The 25870-nt window shown below is 37.5% G+C and overlaps 1 protein-coding gene across 2 annotated transcripts in view; it reads right to left on the bottom strand.

The window, feature by feature from the left end:
• Nucleotides 1-25870, bottom strand: part of ADGRG7 (adhesion G protein-coupled receptor G7) — a 73929-nt gene that overhangs the window by 30397 nt on the left and 17662 nt on the right. The window contains exons 7-14 of one of the 2 annotated variants that reach the window (XM_055259360.2): nt 20801-20940; nt 20573-20680; nt 18104-18267; nt 17488-17643; nt 14389-14501; nt 8977-9323; nt 8162-8258; nt 4317-4472 (exon numbers count right to left, since the gene is read on the bottom strand). In XM_055259360.2, coding sequence (XP_055115335.2) covers nt 4317-4472; nt 8162-8258; nt 8977-9323; nt 14389-14501; nt 17488-17643; nt 18104-18267; nt 20573-20680; nt 20801-20940 — 1281 coding nt within the window. The remainder of the gene's footprint in view (nt 1-4316; nt 4473-8161; nt 8259-8976; nt 9324-14388; nt 14502-17487; nt 17644-18103; nt 18268-20572; nt 20681-20800; nt 20941-25870) is intronic. The other variant, XM_055259361.2, reaches the window with a different exon arrangement.

Here is a 25870-nt window from a genome sequence, read left to right as displayed (position 1 = left end):
TAGATGATAGTATTCTTGGCATAAAGCAAAGATTCTGTTATTTGGCATACTTGTAAAAACAAATATATAAGTAACCTTTGAACATTAATTTGATAATAGGTCTAGAGACTAACCAAATTTGGTGAGTGAATTCTTATATTAAGAACATCTAGGCCGGGCGCGGTGGCTCACGCTTGTAATCCCAGCACTTTGGGAGGCCGAGGCGGGCGGATCACAAGGTCAGGAGATCGAGACCACGGTGAAACCCCGTCTCTACTAAAAAATACAAAAAATTAGCCGGGTGTGGTGGCGGGCGCCTGTAGTCCCAGCTACTCGGAGAGGCTGAGGCAGGAGAATGGCGTGAACCCGGGACGCGGAGCTTGCAGTGAGCCGAGATTGTGCCACTGCACTCCAGCCTGGGCGAAAGAGCAAGACTCCGTCTCAAAAAAAAAAAAAAAAAAAAAAAAAAAAAAAAAAAAAAAAAAAAAAAAGAACATCTTAGTCATCTCAAAACTAGCAAAACTTAAATTTTGGCATGTTTTCCATTCATATGTTCTTTGCATTTTATTTTTGAGGTTTCTGTGAGAAGTAAAGATAGTTGGAATTTTCACGATATTGAATAGAACATCTTCTGTTCTCAACCTTGGCTTCACTAATTTAGAAGTCAGGAAGCAATAGAAAGTCAGTTGGAGATGAGGAGGTTCTAGAGTAGGTGTTTGTTTGGGTTCTTGGAGGGAAAAGAATCTTTGTTCCAATTTCCAGAGAGAGAGAAAACCCACCCAGGAAGTTTAAGAATTCTTTAAACAGGTATTTTGATATTGGAGAATAACATGCATATAATTCTGTAGAAATGCAAATGTAATCCAAGTGAGTGGAGAGTGTTTTTAATGTTTTTAGATGAAGGAAATGAGGTTTTGTTTCACCTGGTTTTCAGGAATAAGAGAAACTAGTGCTGCAAGAATGTATTTTTAAATGAAGTTCCTTATTTTTTCTTGCATGTTTTAGTTTTATTTTTAAATTTGGAGGTCCTCCATAATGTCAGATAATATTAACCTGCTATACATTAGAACTCTTAGTTCCCCTACTCTCTTTAACAGGAGCGAAGAGCTGTGATAAACCATGCTTTTCTGAGCTTGCCTGACTCCTAGTCAATAACATGTTTTTTGCAACACAACAGATTGAGGCTAGAGGATCAGTAGGACATTTTTATTTTATCTGTTCTATGGGGAGATTTACAAATCCCATGCTCTAAAGTGTTCTCAAACATTTGTATAGATTTCCCTTTCATCTTACTAAATTTTGCATTGTTCCTTTCAAGTATATTTCCTATTTAGTGCCTTTTTTCTACCATCCCCCGAATAATAATTCCAGGTTTCATAATTCCAGTTTTTATATTCCGTATCTTTCTGGTACAACTATTCCCATTCAGTCTTAATCATTCTTTCCTTTTTGGCAGCAGCTTTTTTCCTGGGACCCTCCTTCATGATCTTCTAAGTCAACGTTAGTTTTGAAATTGTTGGCCCTGCATAAGTTCTGCATAGCATCTAATGTCAAAATAAAATCAACTGGCAATCACAGTATTATTTAGTGTGGTTTCTATGACAACAAAAACACACATGAAGAAAACTTCTCAGGTTACTATGCTGAAATTCCAAAATGTCTGAGTTTTAAATAGTGATCACTTTGTTCTGGTATTGATGCAATTATATTAGGAAAAAAGTTGGTTGACTGCTTTTGTTTAATTGACTTCTAAAATAAATGTTCAAATTGTCTAGTTCTAAAAGTTTACTAAATGCCTAGTGCAGTTAAACATACTGTTAAGACTGTGTTGCTAAATTTTTTTACTGTCATTACTGAATAATCTGTGTGGCAAAATTTGTGTCAGCACTTTTCCCTCCCTTTTTATCTCCTATTTTCGGGAGTCAAATGTAGCCATAAACTATATCCTTGTCTGACACTTTAGCTAAAAATTTCCAGTTAGGGGAGTTTATTGCCAAATTAAATTTGGCTGTTTCCCCCCAACCCATATAGATATTAAGGAAGGTGTACTTAAAAACTGTTTGAACTACTTTTAAAACCTGAGCAATGTCATTAATCCATATGTGGACTAGTGATGAATAGATATTTTCATAAAAGTTTAAATGCTGATATTTGGTGGAAGTAGAGGGTAACTTGTATTCTATAAATTCAAGTATTCTTACTATGGTTGCTTTCCCTATTTGTTCAATAAACTGATAATACTGGAATCTATAGAGTTTGAGCCATTACAACTTTTGTGAGGATGTGTTTCAAACATTTCTGGACAAGTCTTATTTTGTATTTCTGAAAGAATGTAATAATCTTCTAGGCCACTTAAAACCAATGGTCCAAAGCTGAATATTCTTGAGAAATCTGTTTTTATTATGCCATTTGACATTTCAAATCAGTGCTTATAAACAGTAATCTTGTGATAGAAATTGTATTTTCTTGCTTTTTGGAGTGTAATTCATATAAATATAATTACTTGAATATTGTTTGAGATCATTAACATGCCAGGGCATTTCCCACTGATTTCGATGGTCCAATATAATCTCATTCAGGAGGCTTGAAACATTAATGGTTTAGTCTTTAACAGTTCTCTGCCATCATTTAAAAAAAACAACAACTGGCACAACTTCTTAAGCTGTGGTTTCAGTCTCTGCTAGTTCATATTGCATGTTTATTTTGGACAGTCTTTTGTTAAGCATGGTGCTTGTACTGGTTTAAATAAAATGTTAACATTAAAAGGGAAAAAAAGATATAGTCCCACTAAAGAAGGTGGCTTTTATTTATCTGGTATTACTAAGTGGACCTATTTGTAAGCTTGCTATAAGCTCACAGATGTGCTTGCTTTTATTAAGTCTACTTACTATATGAGCAAAATCTTACAGAATTAAATCTGAACTCATAGTCTCATTAGCACTATATTCCTATCAATTTATGCTATGGAGATGGGGTCAGGAAGGGTAGAGTATATGTTTTTAACAGTTTCTGTTTTTTGTCTCTCCAAACGAATGCTCTTGTTGTATATCAGGGATGACAATGAAAATGTTTTTTGGAGCCAGAAAGATTGTAGAAAGGAGAGAAGCAGTACGGATGGGAACTGGTAAATCAGAAAGCACATGACCCCCCCACCCCAGGGAATGTCAGCTTAGAGTGGCCAGATATTCCAATTTTTCCAAGAGAAAATTCAATTCTTTTTTTTTTTTTGAGATGGAGTTTCGCTCCTGTTGCCCAGGCTGGAGTGCAATGGTGCAATCTCAGCTCACCACAACCTCCACCTCCCAGGTTCAAGCGATTCTCCTGCCTCAGCCTCCCGAGTAGTTGGGATTACAGGCATGTGCCACCACACCCACCTAATTTTGTATTTTTAGTAGAGACAGGGTTTCTCCATGTTGGTCAGGCTGGTCTCAAACTACCAAGCTCCGGTGATCCACCTGCCTCGGCCTCCTAAAGTTCTGGAATTACAGGCATGAGCCACTGCACCCTGCTGAAAATTTAATTTTTAAGTGAGCTCTCCAAATTTTTGTATGTTTGCCACTAATTTAAAAAATTTAAGGCTGGGCACAGTGGCTCATGCCTGTAATCTCAGCACTTTGGGAGGCCAACTGGGGAGGATCACTTGAGCCCAGGAGTTCAAGACCAGCCTCTTTTTTACAGAGACTACATCGCTATGAAAAATAGAAAAAGATTAGCTGGGCATGGTAGTGTGTGCCTGTAGTCCTAGCTACTCTGAGGGCTGAGGGGAGAGGATCGCTTGAGCCCAGGAAGTTGAGGCTGCCGTGAGCTGTGATCGTGCCACTGCACTCCAGCCTGGATGGCAGAGCAAGACCCTGTCTCAAAAAATAATAATAAAATAAAACAAACAAGAAATTTTAGTGCTATTGTGTAATTCAAGCAATACATGTAAAATATAGCCAACAGGTACTGGATTGTATTAATAAAATGAAAATCCAGGTACCAGCATTTCCCCACAACCCTCTCATTTCCTTAATTATCCAAATATGATTTCTTGAATATTTAGGATAAGGGAAGAAAATTTTTTTTCTTGAAGTCTAGGTTTAGTTTTTAGTTGATCCTCGCTTTGTTGAATCCACAGATGTGGAAACCCAGGATATTGAGAGCAGACTGTACTGATGTGAGAAGACGAGAAGATCCACTTTCTGGGTCAAAGTGCGAGAGAAAAATTTCTCCTGCAAACCACATAGCCCTGCCATTGTCTGAGTTTGAAAGCTCCTGGAACTGTGGATGTGTTATGGTGCTGTGTTAAGTGCTGGATGAGCCTTGCCTGGCAGCTTCCCATTCATTGGGAATCTTACCTTGTCAGGTTCTGGTTATTCTTCCACAGCACTTTGATCGAGATTATAATAAATATAACAACATTGCTGATGAGGATAATGGTTATAGGTATGATGAATGACCACAACAGTGGACTTTTAATAACATCATTGGGTTCTGGAATTGCCAGCCAGCAGCTGTGGAGGAAAAAAAAAATTACTTCAGCCGACTAAGAAAGGTGTACATACTGGTTCTCTGTGCTATTGACATATTGACATTCACTCAACTGAAAGATCTGCTAAACGTTAACATCCCTCTGCATTTTATACATTTGAGAGGATTTATGACTTTCAAGAATTCTACCCACTAGAAAAGTGAAATAATATACTATAACTTTAAACTGTCTCCTACTGATGGGCATTTTTTTTTTTTTTTTGAGACCGAGTCTTGCTCTGTCGCCCAGGCTGGAGTGCAGTGGCACAATCTCGGCTCACTGCAAGCTCCACCTCCTGGGTTCATGCCATTCTCCTGCCTCAGCTTCCCAAGTAGCTGGGACTACAGGCGCCCGCCACCACGCCTGGCTAATTTTTTTGTATTTTTTTTTTTTGTAGAGATGGAGTTTCACCGTGTTAGCCAGGATGGTCTTGATCTCCTGACCTCATGATCCACCCGCCTCGGCCTCCCAAAGTGCTAGGATTACAGGCGTGAGCCACTGCGCCTGGCCTTGATGGGCATTTTTTAAATATTAATGTTTAAAAAAAGTTTGAAAAAGTTATTTAACCTCATTGTACCTGTTTTTTGTTTGTTTTGTGGGGTTTGGTTTGTTTTGTTTTGTTTTTTGGTGGTGGTGGTTGTAGTGGTGTTTTTTTCTCATCTGAGGTGAGAATAATAGTAACCACCTACTGGCATTGTTGAAAGAATTAATTAATTCATTTAACAAATATTTACAGAGTACATATTATATGCTAGACACTGTTTTAGACACCAAGGTATCAGCAGTGGACAAAACAAAAATCTCTTCTTTAGTGAGGTTACATTCTAGTGCAGAGAAATAGATAAAACAAAGTAAATAAAATACACAATATGTCAGATGGTGACAAATGCCATGGAGAAATAGTAAATCAGGTAATGAGAGTAGAAATTACTGTGTATATGTGTGTGGAGGGGAGGGGTGTTTCCTTTTAAATAGAGTGGTCAGGGAAAACCTCATGGAAAAAAGCTGTATTTGAGCAAAGACCTGAAGTAGATAATGGGGAAGGATGTTCCAGGCAGAAATCACATCAAATGCAAAGGCCCTGAGGTGACAGCTTAAGAAAGAAAAAAAGGCCAGTGTGGCTGAACCACGGTAAATGGATAAGATTAGTGGAAAGATACAAATTATGTAGGAGCTTTGTGGGTGATTGCTTGTACCCTAGACAAGACGGAGAGACATGACATGATCTGTCTTGAGTTTTAAAAGCATTACTCCAGGTAGAGTGCTGAGAGAACAGCATGAGCAAAAGTAGGAAATATTAGGTTGGTACAAAAGTAATGGCAAAAACTGCAATTACTTTTGCACCAACCTAATAGCTAGGAGTCTATTGCAGTAATATGGGTAGTTTGGACCAGGAGAGGAGATGTTAAGAAATAGTCTGATTCCTGATACATTTAAAAGTAAAGCAAAATAATCCATTGATGGGTTGGATGTGGTATGTAGGGGAATTAAGAATGACTCCAAAATCTGAGCACCTAGAAGGATAGAATTACTATTAACTGGGGAAGACGATGAGATGAGCAGGTATGGGAGGGAAGTTGAGGAGATGTCTATTACACAGTCAAGTGGAGGTGTCAGATAGGCCATTAGGTATTACAATGATGTGAGAAGCTATGGCACATATTTGGCATTCAATTAATTTTATTTTCTTTCCCCTGGAGTTTTGTAAAACACCATTATTATACACTCAAAAGGATTTCTAAATTTTTTTGCATTGGAATAGTTTTAATTTAAATTATTGTAAATCATATTTCTAATCTGAATGACCTAGGAGGAACCTGAGATGATGTTCCATTCTCTATAATGAATTTTAAAATGCAAAGGCATTCTTGCCTGTAACAGATACAATAATAAGTCCATCCATAAATAAAATAGTGCCAAGTTTATCTTCAGGATGATGGAGATTGATCTGACAAATAGCTATGGACTTCAGGTCTGGAGAGCATTATAATTGGATGCAGATGAAGTGTTTAACTCCTAGGTTTGCCATGGAACATAGGGAAAGACAGATTCAGCATAAAAGCAATGCTTGAAAAATTTCCCTCCAATTATAATTTCCCATGTTAACCTCAACCCTTCGGGAATGTCTGAAACAGCCTACGTAGTAGTGGTACAGAGAACTGGCGGGGTAGAACATTAAAGAGGAATGTGGCCTGCCCAAATTCACCCTGTAACCGGGTCTATGCAGAGACAGCAGTACTTCAGGTAACTGGGTCAGGGATTCCAGGATGATTGGCAGAACTGGAGCAACAGGGGAGTGCACAGGCTCTTGAGGAGCAACTGCTAGGAGAATAACTCAGGAAAACCAAAAATAATCCCTCCTGAGTCTCAATACATCCTGAAGAAATGTGGCCCTTGATGGCATGTGTGTAGGGTGGAAGGTGGGGGAGAAAGTCCAGGAGGAGGCAGATGCTTATGTCACACATCCTTTCCTCTCTCCCCAGCTTCTCTTATTATCAGTTGCCTCATATCTTCCCCAACAACTAACACCGTAATCAGGAAAGGAGCTGCCCTTAATTATTTATAGCTCAGTGTGAATAAATTTAAGTCAGTTGGCTTCTTTCTTCTGAAGACTTTTAAAGGAGTGAGTCTAGCCCTGTGCCTTGGTTAACACCAATTAATAATGCAATTTGAAGTGAATTACCTCGCCTGTGAGATATTTGCATCTTGGGTATCTCTAATTAGATATTTCTACTCATGGTGTTAAAATTTTAAAACCTAAAACGATATTTAACCATAATCAAACGTAGTGTCTGGGAGCATGAAATAAGGCCGGGCAGTCAGCTCCCCAGCCTACAGTTGGGCATGATCAGCCCCTGAGAAAGAGGTGAGTTCCCTGACACCACAGCCTTCCCTTGGTGTACTTGCCCATTTCCAAAAGTTTTGCTTTCATTTGTGTTGGTTTGGGACTGCAGGTGGAATTTGGAGATAAGAATAGTTAGATTTATAAAATGAGAAGGGAAGACAAATTGAAGAGCAGTTGCCATTTGGTAGCAGAAATGCATATAAAGAGTTGAGTCTCAGTTCAGCTCCACTTTCTTTTCTCCCCCCCACAAAAAAAGCAAATGTCATACAGTCAGATGCTTCTGTTACAACAGTTAATTATTCACACTGGAATCACAGGAAGAATTTGTTATGTGTGATAAATCATCATGAAATATCCATTAAAATCATATCAACATAGAATCGGTTTATATGAGCGAGACATATGGAGAGTGTTCAAGTTATTAAATGTTTTCACACTTGATTGATCCCTTGAAGTAACCCCAGAACAGGAATTACTATTATTGTTATTCCCATTTTCTGGATGAGAAAACTAAGATATAGGATTACTAAGGATAATACCTATTGTATCACGATTTTCAGATTTAATGAAAGAAGACAAATTTAACATAAGAAAGTTCACATTTATAAATTTCGAAGTTGATTACTTGCTTTACAAAAGGACTTATGGGAAATTTCCATGTCATCACACTGAAAATATAATGTGTTCTTTGAGAATTTCAAATGTCTACCACTAAACATGACAATTATAAAGTGAAATGCAAATTACAGTGATACTTGGAGTCAATATCACTGAACAGTTACACTCTTAGGTCAAACAATTGGACATTTAAAAAAATATAAACTCACATTTTCTCTTGCCGGTAGTCTAATTCCCATTGTGGATTCTTTCCATTCTGAGAATAAATAACTCCCACTGTTATAGCCACTACTATAGCTGGGACTCCTATGTGATAAAGAGAGGCACAGAATTAATGATTTATCCAGACTTGGATTAATTATAAAAGACCATACATGAATTATACATCTGACCCTCTTCAGGATGTATGTTGTTTTCACGATGGACAATATACAAAGTGATCCTACAGCTGTGGGTCGACAGTGGATATAATTTTTCTCCAAGTGTTTTCCCTTCCCTTTTAGTGATGGCTCTACATATCAATCCTATTTCTGGTTTCTTTGTAACTCTAACCAGAATTGTCATGTTTCAGTAGCATAATTCCTCCATCACTTGAATACATTTAAATTTAGATATCCCTGAAACAAGTCTTCCTTTGCTGGAACCCAATAAATTTTTCAAATATTTTTGCTTAAAGAGTCACTCTGATTGTCTTTCTTGAAACATTTCTTTTAAAGTAGCTGGAAGTTAATTATTTGTGGCCTAAATCTCAAATCAAATTAATAAAAAGAGATGTTAAAGGAAATTAACATTTTTAAGTTAGTTAAGTTAGTTTATCATGTATCTTGTATTCTTGCCTTGATCGCATCTGCCTCCTTCACTGGAATATAAGCTACTAGACAGAAAGTATTCTCAGCAATCACTACATTTTCTATCTCCTCTTAATTACGTCAAGGCCTTGGACTATTAGGCCTTCAATAAGTGTTTAAATTAAATGATTTCCACAAAATTAAATTCCTGAGAAAGGGGAGATGCAAACACTTACCCCATCCAATTAATGAGATGAAAAGAATGAAATGCCGAGGAAGAGGCTTCATGGTCCTTATTAGAAGGAAATAGAGCTGTGCAGCGCTGAGTGCATTCCAGGTAAATGTCACTAACAGAAAATAGTGTAGTAAGGCGGCAATCGCAGTGCACATGGGATTCGGGATGTTAATAGTGTCCGTCCTGGGTATGTCATTATTGTCAAAGTCAATATTATTGATGTCACCATCACTTGCCTTCAAGTTCTTATTGGAGTTTTCAATTCCAAACACAAAGAGGAGGTTGAAAATCAACATTGATATGCACAGATTGACCAAAACCCAGGTCACTGAGGTTTTTCTGACTTTCCTGAAAATAAGTAAATTAATACAAAACATTAGATGAAACAAAACAATTGCACAAAACAAACTGCAGTGAAATTTCTGGGAACAAAGATATTATTGCCCAATATAAGTTCAGTTCAAAGCCCAGTGGGGACAGCTGGTAAATCTACATTCTCGATTACATCAGAAAACTATACTCTCCTCTTATCATTTCCACAAAGTCATGAGTTAAAAGATACCGGTTGACGTATCTTTTCTTGAAACTGTGTTCTGATCAAAAGTGATAGCTAATCCCCAAAGATGGCCCCCAGTGAACGCTACTTCCTGGTAGGTAGCCCTGCATAGTCCCTTCACAGTAGCCTGGCCTGTACCTTGATGTAACTGATGGGATGCAACAGAAGGCCTGGCAGCCAAGGCCGACTTATCCATTAGACACAATAGTGCTTAGCGTTCATATCCCATAGTAATGTTTTAACTTCTTTTAGATGTAGAAGAAAAGAGAGAACTCTTAGCTCAAAGAATATTAATATATTCATCTTTGTACCAATGCAATCATAAAATATAATTTTTAATCTTTCTTTAATGAATGAAAGTTTCCACAAAGACACAAGTGCCTGGGGAACATAAAAGTCGTAACATGGCCCTCCAGGTGAGACAACCTAGTATAGAGGTGTACCGGGAGAACCTCCAACTGACCTGCGCACTGGGAGAAGGGGGTGGAGCTGTGGGAAGTTCCCGCCCTTTGCAGAGGGGAGGAGCCTGGCCTCTCCTCTTCCGAGGAGGTATCCGTGGATTCAGTCTGCACGGAGGGAAGCCTAGTAGCAGGACTCTCACTTTGCTGCTGAGAGTCCCTGTTTCCCTTTTTTCCTTTTCACCCGATTAACCCTGTCTTTTTCACCCTTCACAGTGTCTGCGAGCCTAATCTTCCATGGTCGTGTGACACAAGAACCCAGCTTTTAGCTGAACAAAGGAGAAAGTCCTACAACACTGACAGCTTTTCCTTTTGTGCTCCTGGAGTTCTGAGCCACTGTGTAAAAAGCCCAGCCACCTTGCTGAAAAAAAAAAAAAAAAACTGCATGGAAGTCCTCTGAGACTGTATGGAGAGCAAGAAAGATGCAGCTGCCCCAGCATCCTAGGTGAACCTCCAGATGACTCTGGCCCAGCCGCCATCTGACTGCAAGACTCCAGCAAGACCAGTAGAAAAATTACCCAGCTGAACCCAGACAAGCCACAAAATCATTAGAAATAATATGTGTTTCTATCCACTGAGTTTTGGGGCAGTTTTTTTAATATAATGCTAGGTAATAAGTTCTACTCTAGATTTGCAAGCTTACGTGAAGGCCATCTGTAGAAGAGGCCCTATGTGGAGTTTTAACATTTTTATAATAGAAAACTCTGCACATTAGTAGATGAACTCATGTTTAAATGTAGAGAAAAAGTCTCTTGAGTTTTAAAATGTAATTTATCTTTAAAACTCACTTAAAATTTTTAAAATAAGGCCAAATACAATTTTTAAAGAATTTCCCATAACAGTGTAATAGCTTTAAAACAAAATTAGGTGATATTCAGCTTACTTTACGTTTAAAGAGTGAAGCTTCCACGAAGATTTAAATTAGGTAAAAATATTTTTAATTTGTTTCATGGCCTATTGTTACTGATGCTATTCTTTATAATTTAAGTAGACTAATGATTACTGTTTTTTTAAATGGTTTATACACAACAAAATTTCACATATCTTTTCCGCAAGACTTTTCAGAACCTTATTTTCATCAAGAATCTCCCCAGGACTAATGTTTCAAGGACCACATTTTGGGAAATGCTTGCTGATTGTCAGATGGTCAAGATGTCCTGAACCACACTTTGAATGTAAATCATTCCCAAGGACTGTCCCTTTATTGGAAGATACAATTTCTGGGGGTACCACCAAGTGCCCTTTAAAATTTCCTTTTTTTCCCCTTCTCGTGCTTACCTAATGTCTTTGCTCTAAAAGAGCAGCTGTTTCTCTGATTTTGTCTGCAGGCCAGCCTTGTTTACCAGTAATCTTCAGAAGGCAGTATGAGAGTTTGAGTGTGTATGAGTGTGTGTGTGTGTGTGTGTATGGTGTGGAGTGTGTGTATGTATGGTGTGGTGTGTGTAGTTCGTGTATATATTCTGTGCTAGCCCACATGTGTATCTTCAGATTGGCAGAGAATGCAAGATTTCTCTTAATAAAGTTGATCTCAGAAGTAAAATATTATATTCTTTTTTGTACATGTATTATTTTCCTTATTGCTTAAAGGCAGATATATCCTTATATCCCCTTAAAGGCATGTTACACTTTCATGTATACTATGGCAGACAGTTCTACACCAATAAAGATAAAATCTCTACTCACTAGCATCTAAAGCCTTCTGGATTTTTCAGACTTCAAGATCTCTTGGAATACCATTTCCCAGGTCTATTACTGTGCCTAAAGTTCTAACCTTCAAGTACCTCTCTATTCTTAATAACTCATAATTTGATGAAGTCTATTTGCCCATTATATATTCTTTATGTTTTTATGATGTTTCATCATGACCTCTCTTGATCTTTGGATTCCCACACTGAATAAAAAAGCTTTCATTCAAACAGAACTCAGTCCATCTGCTTGACATTTTAGTTGAGATTTCTGGACAATTCAAAATTTCATTAAGTCTATTGAGAGGTTTAATGACCAGAACTGCAAAAAGTACTCAAAAGAATCTTTTTATATAAAAGTAAGATTAGATTCTAGTTTTTATCTAATTTTATCAATTATAATCCACAGGAAGAAGAGGTGATTTTCAAATAGCCTGGCCCTTCTTATAGATTATTACTATATAGATGCTCCTCAACTTACATTGAGATTGCATCCCAATAAACCCATCGAAAACTAAAAATATCATTTCAACTTACCATATTTTCAATTTACAATGGGTTTATTGGGATGTAACCCTATCATAAATCAAGAAACGTCCTGAATGCTGTCACTCTTGCACCATCTTAAAGCTGAAAAATCGTAAGTTGAACCATGGTCAGTAGGGGACTGTCTGTATTCTGTGCATTATTGTTATACGGGAACCTGTCCAAGAACAAAGAAAATTTTGTAATTCAGGATTTTAAAATCAATAAAATTTTGTCTTTTTGTTTTTTCTCTCTTTTAAAAAAAAAAAAATTGTTTGAGATGTGATCTTGCTGTATTGCCCAGGCTTGTCTCAAACTCCTGGGCTCAAGCAATCCTCCTGCCTTGGCCTCTCAAAGTGCTGGAATTACAGGTGTGAGCCTCCATGCCTGGCGTTTATTTTTATTTCTGTTTCCTGATGAATTTTAGTGGCATCTATGGTTGCATAATTGTGCTAGAAAACATATTGATGAAGGAGGAAAAAAATCTGATGACAAATGAAAAGAGTGAGGTTTGGGCAAATAAACTAGTTATGCAGCAACTATTTCTCATCCCTATGGGACCAAATAATTGTCAGTACAACTGTGTTGAAGATAGAAATACAAATAATGAGACAAATTTAAGAGGCATTTAATTTTACATGACAAACATGTAATTTTCCTTCAAGGCACTTACCACAATTTGTAACTATATATTCAGTTGTGTAGATATTTTTATAATGTCTGCCTTCTCCCCCCAACAGTGTATATTTCATGAGAGATGGGAGATTATCTGTCTGTTCATAGTTTTGTATTCAGCTCCTTACAACATAAGCACTCACTATAAAACTTTTAAATGAATGGCAAGAGACTCATTTAATGTGAAAAAGGGGAGAAAAGGAATCGAAAACAATTCTGGCTCTTTGGAGAAATGGCTCATTCAGGTATGAGGCAGAGAAAGTGAAAGATGATCGTTTTGCTGTGATTGAAATAAGGAAGTGACTAAAGACTGAAACATGACAAAACAACATGAAGGGGCTCCCTCTGTTGGGAAGTATGCTTCTTACATAAAAAAACTCTGGGGCTACACTGGGAAGTATGCTTTTTACAAAAGAGTATAGCAAACAAATATAGAAAGAATGATAGCCTAGAAGAATCACCATTTTTCAACCACTAATGTAATAATTTGTTCCAGTAAGGATGAGTAACAAGATCATTAAGTAAAAGATTTTTGGGAAACAGGATATCATGCAGCCTCAAAGTGGTACCCCACGAGTCATCTATTATTTACACAGGGAAAAAATGTGGAAATCTGGCAGACATCACTTTAAATGGGGAATCAAACTTTAGCCAACAATAATGGGACAAACTGATCTGCACTTCTTGCTGAGTCACACTAAAAAAAAATTCCATGATTGCAGTATTCCCACCAAAAATAATTAACCTGCATCTCTTCATGAGGAAAATTTCAGACAAATCTTCAATGTGGAATATTTTTCAAAGTAACTGGCCTGGATGCTTGAAAATTTCAATGTCATGAAAGACAAAATGAACATGAAGTGTGAAGTTGACAGAGGAAACACACAGTAAACAGAATAAATTAATCAATGAACAAGCTTCTAAAAGACCACAGGCAGTTAAGAAAATGTAACATGTGACAAAAAATAATGAATGGGATACAAAATTGGACCTCAGATGAAGGGATCAAGGTGGAGAGAAGTGTTTGTTTATAGGTCATTATTTAAAATTAGACTTTAATGTGTGGGATTCAAAAACTTTCACCATTTGAAAACTCTATATATTTTTGAAAAACGTTTCACCATTTGAAAGCTTGATACATTTTTTAAATTACTTTTTTAAAAAATTGCTGTTTGCAATGTCTCCTTTACAAATACAAATTGATAGGCATGGTTCTATTCAACACTAAGGAATTATAGCATTAATGAGCTGCAGGACCACATAAATTTTACGTGACAAACTTGTAAATAAGTGGCATATAATTTTCTTTCAAGGCACTTGCCACAATTTGTAATTACATATTTATTTGTGTGTATTTCTTAGCCTTTCCAGGCCTGAATGTCCTCCTGTGTAAAATAAGTACCTCTCTGAGTTCTCATCTAGTTCAAAGACACTATATACTTATGAGAATTCTCAGAGTAAATTATATCAAGATAGCAATGTCTCTTCTGAAAAGAGCCTGCTTCTGCTCTTACCTGGTGACAATCTGAAATATGATTGTGAGAGCCAGACCAGTAATAGACAGTGCACATCCAACGTTGGATAATATGTCAAGTGATTGGGGATATTCATAATCCTTTTTGAAAGTCTGAAAAACAAGTGAAGACTCATATTTTTAAATAATCATCCCTGAAATGTTAATGAAAGTCAACATCACAGAGTTACATGGGTCAAATTAACCAGACAATTGCCAGATATATCTTCCTTTTGTAAAGCTCTTGATATATTTAAAAGTGAAATACATCAACCCCTTATTGCTGAGCAGTTTACCTGAAGTATACAGGCTTGAGAATAATTATCTAATTAATTCAGTTAAGGAAAAATATACAGTCATGCCTTGGTATTTGCCCAGGGGGACTGGTTTCAGGACAACTTGCAGATGTCAAAAGCCACGCATATTGAAGTCCTGCAGTTGGTCCTGTGGAACCTGCTGATGTGGAAAGCTGACCTCCATATACCAGTTTTACACTCTGAAAATACTGTGTTATTTTTCCATCCATGTTTCCTTGTGGATGCAGAACCTGCCAATGTGGAGGGCAGACTTTTTTTATTGAAAAAAATCCACATATTAAGTGGACCCATACTGTCCCATGTGGTTCACAAGTCAACTATTTATACTTTTCCTTGATGTCTAAAATCAGAATTGTTTGAATTAGATCTAAATTGTCAAAAGTTGCCTCACTTATTCATGACATTATTTTTATGTGTAACTGGACTCTAAGTATATCTAAGTGGATGCACTAAAAATAAAGTTGCAGAAATATTTTCATAAATATGGAAAGATGCTCATACCTGTTAATTTTTTAAAGGAAGCCTTATTTTTATGTAATATAGCTATATATCTCTCAACATGTTTGTGTGTGTGTATATACATATATATATATTAAAATACATACCATATGAGTATGTAATCTTAGAAATCTGGTGAGGTAGTGGTGGTGGTCACAGGGTGGGTTGGATATGTATAATTCATTTTGCTTATCTGTACTTTCTGATTTTTTAAGTTGTTAAAATTAGAAAAGCAGTGTATACTTATTTGTAAAATATGAAAGGAATATAGAGGCATAATAGAAAAAGCATATGTTCCTTTATACTGCCTGCTACCCCACACCATACCTACCTCTTGAGAGCCTATCTTTTGTTCTTACATGCTTAAAAATACTATCTATGTCTCTTACACAAACATGCAGGGGTTTGTTAACATAATAGCATTATGCTCGAATTGCCATTTTACTGTTTCGTAAACATGTTTCCGTATCACTATATTTTTGTTTAGTGTATACTTTCATACTTTATGCAATGCCTGTGTATTGCATTTATAGAAATAAAATAAAAACAAAATACACATTTAAAAATAATAAAACAAAAATTTTATGTTATTTCTTGTGTGTAGTGTACTAAGTAGATGAAAAAGAATCATAAGATTTATAGGTCTTCAGATTGTAAAAATAATCTTTTCACTCAGAGCCGACTTGCTCTTACTTTACATGCAATTTTAATCAGCCATTCAAAAAAATATTGCAAACCAAAACTAATTACAAATGTAGGTACGTAGGCATTGAGGCAGTCAGATACTAATGAGAAGAAATAGCTGAAAGCCTAACCTCAAGAAAGGGAAAAGATAACTATAATAAAGTAAACTGTATCATTTAACATGTATAGCAACCTGAGCTTTACATAGCTCATCAATGATCCTATGACTTTAAGATATCAAAAAGTTAAATTTTTCTCCTGTATCTCCTGATCAAGAAAGCAGATCTCTCTGTAACGCAAGTTAGAAAAGAAATAATCCAAATGAATTAAAAGGAGAGCGCTTTTATAATTAAAATGAGAAAACTATAGTTATCTCAAAAAGTTTTAAAAAGCAAGGTTCTATGCTTTGATAATGCAAGCTATACCAGTATGTTCCACCAGTCTCCACTGGCTTCCCAAATATGGCTATATTATAGCTACTGGGGAATGAAAACATCTGCTTTTCCTTGAGAGATTCATAGCATTAATAGTCCCTTACTAAGGAGAAGAACACTCTCCGTAACTCTCCATTCCATTGTGAATGAAAACCATTCCATGAAGTATATAAACTAACTTTTTTTTGTTTCACCAGAAAAGTAGATTTCTGGAAATAGAACATACAGAAGCCCCTCTTCTTACAAGGGTCAGCACAAGAACCTTGAGAGATGCATGCACAGCTGCACACCAGAGCTAAGTATTATCAGTTACTTGCACCATATAGCTTTAGAGGTAAAAGACTTAAGGAATACACGGAGAAACTAGGGGACACATTGAAGGGATTAAAGAGTTTTTCTTTTATATCTTCTAGCAAAAACTTAGTAACTTGAGCAATTTCAGTGGGAAAAGCTTTGGGTAACTGATTTAAACTGTCCACATATAGCTAAGTAAATATTGAACCTGTCTCTGACACACAGCTATACAGCTTTACCTCTGGCTATAACAACTTTATGCTTCAGAACATGTGAGTTAGTTGAATGGAGCCCGCCAGCTTTTCTTTCACACATGGGCTCCCTTCCCCTGATCAAATACATAGTTCTGACCTCTCTATCCTAAGACCACATAGCAAAAAGTTCCATTCTACTTGCCTTTACCTTAGTCCTATTTTTTTTGTTTGTTTTGTTTTGTTTTTGAGACGGAGTCTCACTCTGTCACCCAGGTTGGAGTGCAGTGGTGTGATCTCGGCTCACTGCAACCTCTGTCTCCCAGGTTCAAGCGATTCTCCTGCCTCAGCTTCCTGAGTAGCTGGGATTACAGGCATGCACCACCATGCCCAGCTAATTTCTGTATTTTTAGTAGAGACGGGGTTTCACCATGTTGGTCAGGCTGGTCTCGAACTCCTGACCTCGTGATCTGCCCCCCTCAGCTTTCCAAAGTGCTGGGGTTACAGGCGTGAGCCATCGCGCCAGGCCTTAAGTCCTATTACTTTATTTCTTGTTTTTCTATTTAATCTGAGTTGAAAATCTATGTAAATTAAATCCCAAAGTTATCTCCAAGGAGCACATACTAGAATTGTGTATAAGGAAAATTCTCATCTGGAAAGAGATTGCTATGTACATCCTTACCATTAATACAGCAAAATTAGTAGTATGGTTGCAGCGGCAGCGCAGGAATCCATCAGTGCTCTTGTCTTTTTGACAGCCATATGTGTCCCAGTCCTTTGTTGACAAATTCCAGTAGACACAGGCATAGGAATAGAGTTGAAATTCTGTTTGGTTGTACTGTGAATTGATAAGACAATTACAATTACTATTTCTAAATACTTAATTGGGTAAAAAAAATCAAGTAGTATAAGACAGTCATCTGAGAAATGAATTAAATATATACTAAGCATTAGCATATTCATTATGATTAAGGAGAGGGAAAAAAGGAGATAAAATTTAAATTAGTTAACTTTGCATTTAGTTAGTTTGACAATAGATATGGTTGGGAGGAATATTTAAATGGATACATCAACGAACTTTTTGAAGAGTTTTGCTGTAGATTTCTTTCATTCAACATGTCCCTGCTTTTGGTGTTCAAGAGTGGTCTGAATTTTTATTATTTCTGTTCATGGAAAACACCCCCTTTCCTCCTACTCTCTTCTTCCCCTGTGTTACTCTACTCAGTCTCAGCTGCCACCATCAGAAAGACAGAAAGCATGAGGACACTTTTTTCTTGCATCTGCAATGAAAAACTCACCTTTGGACTAAAGACCATGTCAACAGAAGCACTCTGATCTTGCTCATTTTCATCAGTTTTGCTTGAGATAATTTTTTGACTAAAATCTGATTTAGCTGTAAAAGTTTTTGATTGGAAAAGCTTGTCATTTTGATAAACTACAAAGCCACATGTCTTGGTGTAATCTATAGGGAGAAAAAGACATTAAAATCAATAAGTGAACTGTAGGGTAAACAAAAAACAATATGTCACGTTATTGTAGAAGTGCATAGCTGCTTAATATTTGAGTAAAGTACAGTAAAAATGGTTTACTGGTTGAACCTTTACTTAATTGCAATATGTAAGTAACACATATAACCCATGGCGGGCCATTCCACCCATATTAATTTTTTTTTTCTGAGCTTCAGTTTCCTTACCTTCCACACAGGAATGAGAATTTCTGCCTAATCCACCTCAAAAAGGTATTGCAAAGATCTCATGTATAAAGTAAACGTCTTGCTTTATACATGAGAGATGGAGAGAGTGAACACAACATGTGGATAGCCCCAGCCCATGTTGCCTCCTGCAATGATAAAATATGAGACAGGAAATAGCAAAGCTTGGGACACCAGGATGGCTGAGCCCAGATGAGGTCGGTCTCCTGTTCAAAGGTGACGAGTGGTGTTAAGTCACTGAGCAAGGAGCGCAAGTCACTTTTTCTGTGGAGTTTTTGAGGCAGGCACTCTTCACCATCTCTTCAACTATTGTCCCCTGCTGTGTGTCATGACAATCATGGGCTTCTCCCAAGGCTAGCCGGCTACTGTGAAACATCTTCTGGTCATTGGAAAAAGGAATCAGCTGTTCATCAAAGATCCTGAAAGACCATCGCTGCTGCGGAGGGTTTTGCACCCGGCCTGTTGGTGGCAGCAGTCAAAGAGAGCCAGGACTGCCTCCTAACACCCTATACAACTGTTGGCATATTTAAAACAGCAGAAGCATCAACAGTATACATTTTAACTGAATTAATTTCCTAAACTCCGTTGTCTTTCACAAGTGATAAAAGGAAAACGTTGTGGTGTGAGACCAGAGTATTCAGTCATCTGATTTGAGAGGGAGACAGGCAAGGCCCCGACAGCCCCCAAATTGTCCTCCTCTGTGGCCACTGTTAGAGCCTCCACCTGGAGAGAAAGGGATGGGCTGCTGGCTTTTGTTCACAGTACATTGACATCACCAAATTGTTTCTCCTGGACACTAAATGAAAAGTTAACCCTAAAAATGGAGCAAGGTTTCTTTTTATTCTTTCTTTAAAAATAAAAGAATGAGACTAGGCACAGTGGCTTATGGCTATAATTCCAACACTTTAAGAGGCTGAGGCAGGAGGATCACTTGAGCCCAGGACTTTGAGACCAGCCTGAGCAATATAGCGAGATTCTGTCTCTACAAAAAAATTTAAATGTTTTTTAAAAAATTAGCAGGGCACACCTACAGTCCCACCTACTTGGGAGGCTGAGGCTGGAGGATTGCTTCCTCCTGGGAGGTTGAGGCTGCAGTGATTTGTGAGGTAGAGAGCTTCAGGTACAACTGTAATACCATGTCTCTCTTTTTTAAAGAGATCTGAAGCAAATATAGGAAAAATTGATATTTGTTTACCTGGCTGATAGTTACATAGGTACTGCTCGCATTACTTTCTGTACTTTTCTGTATGCATGAAGTATTTTTAAATTAAAAGAAAAAATGCACAAGAACATAGAAGACTTAGATTCTCTACCATCACAAAGCAAGTGGCCAAAGCAAATGAGAGCAAAATTCCAGAGTGCCAGATTCACAAATAACACTCTCTTCTTTTTTAGTGCTATTATAAATGTATTCTATCTAACACATATACTTTCTGACATCGGGTTTTTTTGTTTGGGGAGAAATGAAAAGTAAGTGTGTGTGTTTGATTTACTTATTTTTTTTAGACTGAAAAATACAACCACTTCAAGTTACATGTAAGAATTTCTGAAAGGTTATATGCAGGATGATAGTGAGCACATGGTGGGCACCATAGAGTGGAGATAACCTAAAATTGATGCTACTAAATGATGACTGTGCCAATTACATAGACTTCTCCAGTGTTAGGTCTGCAGGATGCATCTGAGCCTGAGAGTGTCATGCCACTAGTAAACACGGTCAGAGCTTGTGATTGAATACGTTTTAAATGTGTAAGTGTAAAACAGAACCACCTTAGCAAGATTTTTGTAGGAAAACATATTTGTGTACATGGCCTGAACATTTCAATTCTGCTACCTTCCAAAAGGCTGTTGAAAAAAGAAAAAACGAAGAAATTATCTTTTTGACTTAGAATAGTAGAGTTGAGATTACCATATTATGTCAGAGCTCAAACATACTCAAATGCAAATTACTCAGTATGAAACTAAGTAGACATTATTTCTGCTTCGGTAAATTAGAAGTTATTAGTTCTATGAATTTGAGTCCATTTTTTTAAATGTCACAGAGTTTGAGACTTACTTTTCGTCATATTAAGCAAGACCTGAAGTTCAGTCTGTCCATCTGGGTTAAGGCCATCCACGTTTGTATGTATAAATGTTGAACTAGAAACTAGAGAACTGCTAGCTCCTATGAGAAGGGAAAGAGTAGAATTGTAAAAGTCTACATTATCATGAGTAGAGCATTATTATTCATCATCGGTAGCAGAATGCTCTTTGCTGTTACAAGCACGTAAGATTAACAGCTTACCTTTCTGCACAGAGAAGCGAACATTTGAAGGCCCCACCGCATTTTCTGAAGAGAAATTTGCTGACTGGATTGCTATGTTAGGTTCCACCACTGATTGATTACCCAAAGACAAGGAATAAGTCTCCATTTGCTCAATAAGCCTGCATATAATAAAACACAACTTAATACTCAAGATTTTGTCATAAAATGAAAGGTATGTGTTCTGTCTTACACTACAGCAGAAAGACATGAGCATAGAATTGTGTGGTCATGACAACCTTGACAATTGCCTAAGAATAATTGGTTTTCTTTTCTAGAGTTGTGTTGTGTTATATGTACTTAAATAAAACAGTTCTGGTGGACAGTCCTCACTGAAGGCTACCTTGAACACAGATGGCAAAAAGGTAGAACTCAAGAATTATAGAATTCCCAAAAGAAATAGTCTTTATTATGATGCTCTTCACATAGAAGGATGGTGTTGCCACCCACCATTGGCAAGGCATGCACTTCTAATTTTTTCTCCAGTGGTCAGAATCTATTTCCATTTATTCATCTTCTTCCTCTCACCCAAACCCCTTAGGATCCAAAGCATGTTTTGTAAGTTGTTCGTTCCTGAGGTGACAGTTCAGATGGAACCACCAAAGAGCAGAGCTCTGAGCTCATTGCTTCAGCTATGAACTAAACCCTGAAGATTTTTACAACGTTCTTTTCTACTTCGGCTAAGTTCAAAGCTAGATTAGATGGAAGGTGGGAGGAAGTGGGGGCAACCTGTCAATTTGGCATTCTCCAAAGAAAAGTCATAAGACCTTTTCTTTTTCTTGTTTCCCATAGAAATATTTGAACTATTTCTGTACTTGACCAAACAAAACATCTGTATGTAAAATAATCAGTCTAGTTTTTCCAGAAATGAAAGGATTTCATCAAAATGTAGTTGTTCTATATGCCAAATTTTTATTTCTGACACTAAAATATCTTTTCTCTACCTCCAAATGAGATAAAGAGAAAGTTTACAATAATTGAGGATTGCTTTATAAAGAGAATGTAATCATCATTTGTATGGAAACATTCAGGTTAGATCCTCCGATTGAAATGTTTTCCTTTTATAAAACCATTTTCAGCAATTCACACATACCCCAGAGCTGCTTTCAATGGGAGGAATACCTAACAAAACTCCAACCTGCTAAGAATATCATTCTACCAAACAGTATCTGTTGAGTATCTACGTAGAGGTCAGCACTCTGTGAAACAGTGGGAGTACCAGAAGCTGCTCCCTCAGGCATTTGCAGGCTAAAAGGAAAGATGTGGTAGATATACAGGAGGTGTTTTTCATGTTCCCACTTTTACAGGGTTGCTCTAACCATAGCTACTTCTAAGGTCATTTTTTCTTTCTTGTAATTCTTTCCTCCTCTTGTCATAACTGATAAGATTACAGATGCGCACCTGCCCCGGAGAAGCCAATCCAGAAAGTGGTCATCCACCTGGCACAATTGACTAAAATAAGTCATCAGATTCTTGGAAACAGGATTTTTTTTTTTATTAGTGCTGTAGTTATATCAGGAAAGTCATAATTTAAAGGGAGCCAGAGAGGTCATTACATCATTGTGAGAAAAACCACAAATTACAAATAAGAGGCTAATTCTTCCTGCTGGAAATAAGAAAAGACCTGTAAACTCCTCTACTAAGGCTTCCAAAGCTGCCTTGGATCCTCAGTCATCTTCCTGCTCCAGGGTCCATATGGCAATAAAAGAAAATAACATTTCAAGACCCTCTAAATTTATTATGTCAAAAAGGAAGTTAAGCCCTGGAGACTGAATCACATGTAGCATGTTTGCAACTTCTGCTTATTAGATTATAGATTAACTCTCTTCCTCATTGTTCTTGTTCTGTAAATGACTAGGAGAGGCCGGACCTTTCCCCTTTCTAATGACTGATCTATGTTACAGATTAATTGCCTCCTTTTTTGTCCTGTACCTAACTCAGACCAGTTGGCTCATGATTGTTAGGTCTTCAGTGTGTTACACCTTCAGTGTGGAATGTTAAATACACCTTTCCCAAAAGAAAAAGACCACCTCAGTTAATCAGATTACTATAACCATGCATCAAGCCTTACATAGAAAGATGTTAAAACTCTCTTAAGCTTCCCTAAACTTTGTTTATATAAATGATCCCAAGCTTATATACTTCAAAACATTGACTTCCATTTTTTGGAATTTGTGCTTCCCAGGCAGCCGTCCTTAAACTTTGCACTTGAATGAACTCTCTTTAAACTAGATTCTGACCTTTTTGATTATTTTGGGTTGACAAGGCCCACTACATTATGATCTAGTTCTTGGGCCTCAATGAGACCCCATATGCCTATTTACAATAAATCTCTATTTGGTCAAGATACTTGAGTGGGTGCCAGGCTAGCTGGAACAGAAATAAAAAAAGAAAAGTGAAATGTAAATGCACAGGTGGTCAGTGCTAGGGAGGCATTTTGCATTCCCAAAGTCAGGTAAACCAGAGTAATTACGACCTTCAGTATGAGATCAAAGGTCTAAGGTTACAGATCAGACTTTGCAACCAGTGTCTACAATGGTAAGGTCAGCAGTCGCGGTGGCTCACGCCTATAACCTCAACAGTCTAGGAGGCCAAGGCGGGTGGATCACCTGAGGTCAGAAGTTCGAGATTAGCCTGATCAACATGGTGAAACCCTGCCTTTACCAAAAATTCAAAAATTAGCTGGGCGGGGTTGTGCTTGCCTGTAATCCCAACTACTAGGGAGGCTGAGACAGGAGAATTGCTTGAACCTGCGACGCAGAGGTTGCGGTGACCTGAGATCGTGCCACTGTACTCCAGTCTGGGTGACAGAGCAAGACTCCGTCTCAAAAAAAAAGGAAAAAAAAAAATGGTGAGGTGAAGTCCTAAACTCATTGATTATACTATGATGCCCTCACCAGCAGAAACCCTACACCTCCACAGCTCTGCCCACTTTGACAGAGTCAAAGAGTCTTTCTTCCCTGTCACTCTCCTCCCTTTTATTCTCACCCTCTCCTCTTCTCGCTATACTATAGAAAGGGAATTCAGTAGCTGAGAGACACCAAGAGAAAACTGGAATGAAAGAAGGAAGAAGTCAAAGTGAAATGTATGACTAAGGCCTGATGTCTGTCAGGGAACCCGGCATCTGGCCTAGGTTCAGAAGATAGAGTTTGGAAAGCAAATGTTGTCCTGAACAACAATTGATTTCCTTCTTGTGGACAGATGACCTCTGTTGGAAGCTCATCAAGAGTATTCTCCTAAAGAGAGCTAAAGGGTTGTTGACCTGACCTTGGGGCTAGAGGCAGAGGAGGAAGCTTTATCTAAGTGAATGAAGGAAGGATCCGAGTCCACAAGAGCTTATGCAAAAAATCACGTTGGTAGAGGATAAACTGATAGAACATTATCAGAAAATAATTGGACTAAAAATTCAGAGTGATAAAAGGAGAAATTGAGCATGCTTACACCATTTTAAGGTTCAATGTATCCTATACTTTAAATTTTTATTTATCCTCTAACCACCTCCTTTAAAACTATTTAGATATTGCGTAAAAATCACACAAAATTGTATTTTCCTTTATATATTAAGCCAGTAAAATTCATAATTATTTATTTTTAGAAAAATGTTCCTATCTTTTTTGTGACTTGTGATGTTCAGATTCCACAACTTCTCTTTTCTCAGCTTTCTCACCAAAAACATTCATTCCTCCTGTCTAGCAAGACTCTGCAAACACAAAGCTCTCAGCTCTGAAGGGAGCCCACTCTGGCTCTTGGCCTCTGGACACCATGGCCACTTCCTTCTCATATGTCAAGAAAAATGAGAGACATCCACATTCTCCATGAGAAGGGCCCAGACTCCCTTTGAAATCTGAAGTCACGAAGTATGCCAGTAAAACCGTTCACTCAACCTCTACGACCACCTCTCAGAATTATAATCTTTGAATGCTCTATTTTGTGCCTTTGTGCTTTTTCTACTTTGAAAATTCAACACTAAGTAGGTACTGGTCATAATCATTAGAAAACTAAGAACTACTTCTAGGAATTTCTCCTGAGGAAATAATGGGTCGTGTAAATAAAGATTATGTATCAGAATGCTAATTACTTAGAACATTAAAAGACTTCCAGCAATGTAAACGTCCAGCTGCTGAACAGAGAACTAGTTCAATAAAAGTTTACTCATATAATGCAGTAAACTAAAATTATGACGTGGATGTGTATATATTTATATAAAAGATGTTTATAGAAAAAAGTTTGTAAGGTATTAAGTGACAAAAGCAAGTTGTGAATCAATATAGTATGTAATATACATATACATACAGACACACACGCATAGAGAGAAACACAGGAAAAAAACCTGGAATATATACCAACAGGTTAATAAAGGTAAGATAGTTTTTCAAATTTTGCTAAGCTACATATTTTCTTATTTTTCTACAATAAGCATGCATGCTGATGTAAGTTTTAAAAAGGTTTTGACAAGTGTACGTAAGGTAAAAATACAGTGAATACCAACAAGGGGCCACTACGAATAAAGTACATGAGTTTTAATACAAATATTCAACCAACAGTAATCCAGAACAGAGAAAGAAAAAAGAGAGAAAGCAGGTAGGGTTCTCTTTTTTTTTTTTTTTTTTTCAACATAGTGTTGGTCAGAAAGGGAGGAGGCAGAGAAACTCTAAGCAGACAACGGTGGATCCCAGGGGGAAACCTTCATGCCAAAAGTAGTCTGAAACCCAAAGTGAGAACTTCAATCCCTGTTTACCCACTCTCTCCCATTGGTTGGTTCTTTCTGAATAATGTCTTTTTACCAATCAAATGTTGCCTTTTCCAAAACTACAGCCTGCCCCACTCCCCCATCCTGTGCCTAAAAAGACCCCAGACTCAGCTGGTAGAGAAGAGAAGTGGCTGGATGTCAGGAAGAGGTGTCTTGACTTCAGAGACAGTGAGAGGCAACCTGACTTCGGAGGAGAGAGGCTGAGAGGTGACTTGACTTCAGGGGAGAGGAACCTGCCCTTCCCACCTGCTTTCCAGCTCCCCTCTCCACTGAGAGCTGCCCTCATCACTTAATAAAATTCT

This window comes from Symphalangus syndactylus, chromosome 21 (genome assembly GCF_028878055.3).
Source record: "Symphalangus syndactylus isolate Jambi chromosome 21, NHGRI_mSymSyn1-v2.1_pri, whole genome shotgun sequence".
Taxonomy (NCBI): domain Eukaryota; kingdom Metazoa; phylum Chordata; class Mammalia; order Primates; family Hylobatidae; genus Symphalangus; species Symphalangus syndactylus.
The sequence above is the reverse complement of the archived record's forward strand: the minus strand, read 5'-3'. Positions and strand labels throughout refer to the sequence as shown.